This window comes from Silene latifolia, chromosome Y (genome assembly GCF_048544455.1).
Source record: "Silene latifolia isolate original U9 population chromosome Y, ASM4854445v1, whole genome shotgun sequence".
Lineage (NCBI taxonomy): Eukaryota > Viridiplantae > Streptophyta > Magnoliopsida > Caryophyllales > Caryophyllaceae > Silene > Silene latifolia.
This window is the reverse complement of record NC_133538.1, coordinates 55,723,524-55,727,425: the sequence shown is the minus strand read 5'-3', so window position 1 is coordinate 55,727,425 and position 3,902 is coordinate 55,723,524. Positions and strand designations below refer to the sequence as shown.

Sequence of the window (3,902 nt, the reverse complement as noted above, 5' to 3'; positions counted from 1 at the left end):
ATAGATTTAATAGCATAGCTTTACATGTATCAAATGGGAAGAAACCATTCTAGTTCACAAAAGAAATGTTATATCCCAAGCCATTTCGACAATACTACCAATCTAGTTTCATAAACGTAACAATAATTATACCATCACAATAAACATCAGGCAAATGCTATATAACACTATTTCCATTACTTTTCTGATTGACTAGAAGACTCGCATATTGAATGCATCGAAAATTAATCCTCAGTGAAGGATGAAACATTCAAAATCCAATCAGTAGGTGACCAATCAATCTTAGGAAACCCCGAATTTCACAAACCTCTTCCTCATCAATATCCTATGAATAGAAAAAATAAATAAATAAAACAACAGGATAGAAAACTAAATTAGGGAAACGCATGACGATGACAACAAATTAGGTCAAACAAAACTAATACATCAAAATCACAATAAATTTAGATGAAATTGAAAATCGATATATAAAATAACAAGACACGCAATAATATGACTACTAAGGAACTAGTAATTGCAAATATATGTATGAAAAATAACAATTACATGAAAATAATGCTGTAATTACGAATTAATTAAGTAGTAGAAGTACCTGACATTGCGATTATGATTGAAAGAGTATGTTCATTGACGAGAAATAGAAGAACGACAAATATATAGCTGAGATTGAACTCAAAATCACGAAATAGAGCGTATGAAAATGGTGGATTCCATTGAAGAAAGAAAAGAAGAGAGAACGTAGAGAGAGAAATAAAACAGGCGATAATGAATGAATTTGCTGGGGGAAGGGGTATATATGCGCGCGTCGAAATGACAAATTTACCCTTAATGATCCGCAAATAATAGGGAGCATTGGATCTCTTAGATCTGACGGCTTGTATTAATCCTCAATCCTCAAATATATAACCCATACTCACATGATCTCATTCCTATATATATATATATATATATATATATATATATATATATATATATATATATATATATATATATATATATATATATATATATATATATATATATATATATATATATATATATATATATATCAACAATACGATAAATGGATATCTCACACCGTCACACACACAATCACATCGGTCCCATCAATCTCAATCACCGATCGTCCACTGGACCGGCCTTGCGAGTGGGGACCGCACCGTACCCACCAAATCCCCGCTCCTCATAATGAGCGATAACCCTATCCATTAATGTGCACATCCCCTTCCGTGGCGGGTTCCACGAAGGGCAAAACTAGGGCATGAAGCCACTCCCGCAAGTGACCCCACTCAGCCGAGGACATGCCTCGAGAACCAGAGACAAACAATCACAATCAACAAACCGTCACCATACAATTACTATATTATTCAATCAACCACAACACATCAACATCACATTATGGGACTAATACTGAGTAGGAAATCCTACCAGGAAAGCACAACTATCAGACGGTCTCAACAGCTGTATCAAAAAGCCTCTTCTACAAAACCTCCTCCTATCATACAAACACATAAACAATACCAAATCACAATCTACACAAAACCCCCAAATTCCCATATTAGGGTTTAAACAACTTAAAGGAAATACCATAAAAACGGTACATAGGTCAGACCCTCGACGCAAGGATCTCAACGGTATAACGAACGATCAAAACCGACCTTCCAAACTCCGGGATTTGCTAACAATGCGATTAAAGTGAAGAACGTACTTTGCTTTCTCTCTTGACAATAATTTATAGGCTTTGAAAAGTGTTTAGAACAATGATGGAAAAGATTATATACCTTAATCGCATAATTAACAAAACCCGAGAAATAACTCTCCGTAAACCGGCTACTCGATCGAGTAGCTAAGGTACTCGATCGAGTGCCGCCTTACTCGATCGAGTATCCCAGTTACTCGATCGAGTACCCAACAGGTCAGAAACTATTTTAAAACGCAACTCACCCTTACTCGACAGAGTAAGGCCTACTCGATAGAGTACCTAGAGACTCATAAATACAGAGTATTACAGACCTCCCTTAAACAAAGGCTCCGTGACATTCATGGATAATATCCGGCAAAACTAGAGCTAATCTGTTGCAAAGGAGCTTAGAAATGATCTTGTATATCATATTACAGCATGCAATGGGCCTAAATTGTTTTACAGAGTTTGGTCTCTCACATTTGGGAATCAGGCACACATTGGTTGCATTTATCTGGCTAAGTAATTGACCAGTTACAAAGAAATCCTTGACTGTCTCAAAGACATCCTGACCAATCACACCCCAAGCATCTCGAAAGAAACCACTTGAAAACCCATCAGGTTCTGGGGCTTTTTCAATGGGAATAGAGAACACCACCTGTTTCACCTCCTCAAAAGTCACTGGCTTGGTCAAAATCTCAACATGATCATCATTACATACATTACCATAGGCCAAGACAGCATCCCTCACACCCTCAGTGGACTTTTTACTTCCAAGTAAACCTTGATAGTATTCCAAGAAGGCACTCTGAATGCTACTACTATCCGAACAAACATTTCCATGCTAATCCTCAATTTGGATGACAGTATTCCTCATGCATTTTTTCCTGATAATACCATGGAAGTAAGCTGAATTTGTGTCCCCCTCATCTAGCCATTGAGCCTTGGCTTTCTGTTGAAGGAAGTTGTCTCTATCTTTAAGAAGTCTCCTAAATTTTGCCATAACAACTATCTCCTGACTAATCAGATTAGAGCTAGTGGGATCCCCACTCAACTGCAACTGAATAGCATTAAGTTCTTTCTCAGCCTCCACAGTTTGAACTTCAATATCAGCATAGCAGGTTTTGTTCAATTCTTTAAGGACTGCTTTCAATTCCTTAAGCTTTTTAACAATACAGAACATCTTGGTGCCTAGGATATTTCTGTCCCAAACCACCTAAACTTTAGGCAAAAATTCTGCAGCACCACTCCACATAGAAAAATATTTGAAGCTCCTATTTTTCTTGACAGTTAACTTCTTGTTATAAACAACACAGGGGGTGTGATCTAACATTCCTTCAAGATGAAAATGCCCAACCATTTCAGGAAACATAGTAGTCCAGTGTGAGTTAATAAGAAAACGATCTAACCTACTATACTTCCTATGTGTATCATCCTGTTTGTTCGTCCAAGTGAAAAAGGCCCCAGTAGCCTGGATATCAACCATATCACAGTTATTCATACAATCCACAAAAGCTTCCATATCTTCAGGCTTAGCCTGACCACCTAACCGTTCATCAGGATTCAACACTGTGTTAATATCTCCTACAATAGCCCAAGGTTCAGTGCAGCCAGCAGCATAGTTATTCAAATAGTTCCATAACCCAATTCTATCAGTTCCTTCATTAAAAGCGTATACCATAGTTAAGAAGAAACATTTCGCAGTAACTTTGATTTGAACTTTAACATGAATGAATTGAGGATCATAATGCAGCACCCAAACATCAAACAGATGAGGTTTCCAGAGCAACCACACTCTACCTCCCTTATGTGTATAACAATTGGTAGTAACACACCAACCATCAAACATATTGAGGGAAATATTACTCACATTAGTTCCATGTATTTTAGTCTCAAGTAAGCCAAAAAGGCCTACTGAGGAATTTATTCCTTGAGACTGATCTCATATTTTTCTCTAATGCTATAACTGTGTTGCAGGTAATCTGTCCTAGAAGAGGGTACTGTTATATCTGCCGTTCTTACAACTTCGTTTGCTAAAAACGCCGAACATCGCCAGTCACTCTGAACCTACCGTAGATTCTCTGCCCAAAGGTTTCTTGCTCCCTACAACAGATTCGGGCACCTTTGGAATTTATTCATCCTACATTCAGTTGGTTGAGAGGAATCTCTTCAAGAGGGTAGCTGGCGAGGATCCGTGTAAGCATATGGAGTTGTTTACTGA

The 3,902-nt window shown here is 37.6% G+C and overlaps 1 protein-coding gene across 1 annotated transcript; it reads right to left on the bottom strand.

Moving 5' to 3' along the window:
* Window positions 1-2,897: 2,897 nt before the first annotated feature.
* Window positions 2,898-3,362, bottom strand: LOC141628087 (uncharacterized). Its single transcript, XM_074441271.1, has one exon. The coding sequence runs from the start codon at window positions 3,360-3,362 to the stop codon at window positions 2,898-2,900; it is 465 nt and encodes a 154-aa protein (XP_074297372.1).
* Window positions 3,363-3,902: the final 540 nt, after the last annotated feature.

What these genes read in the sequence shown, in the direction of transcription:
- LOC141628087 (XM_074441271.1), bottom strand. Translation starts at nt 3,362, where the DNA reads ATGGTATACGCTTTTAATGAAGGAACTGATAGAATTGGGTTATGGAAC.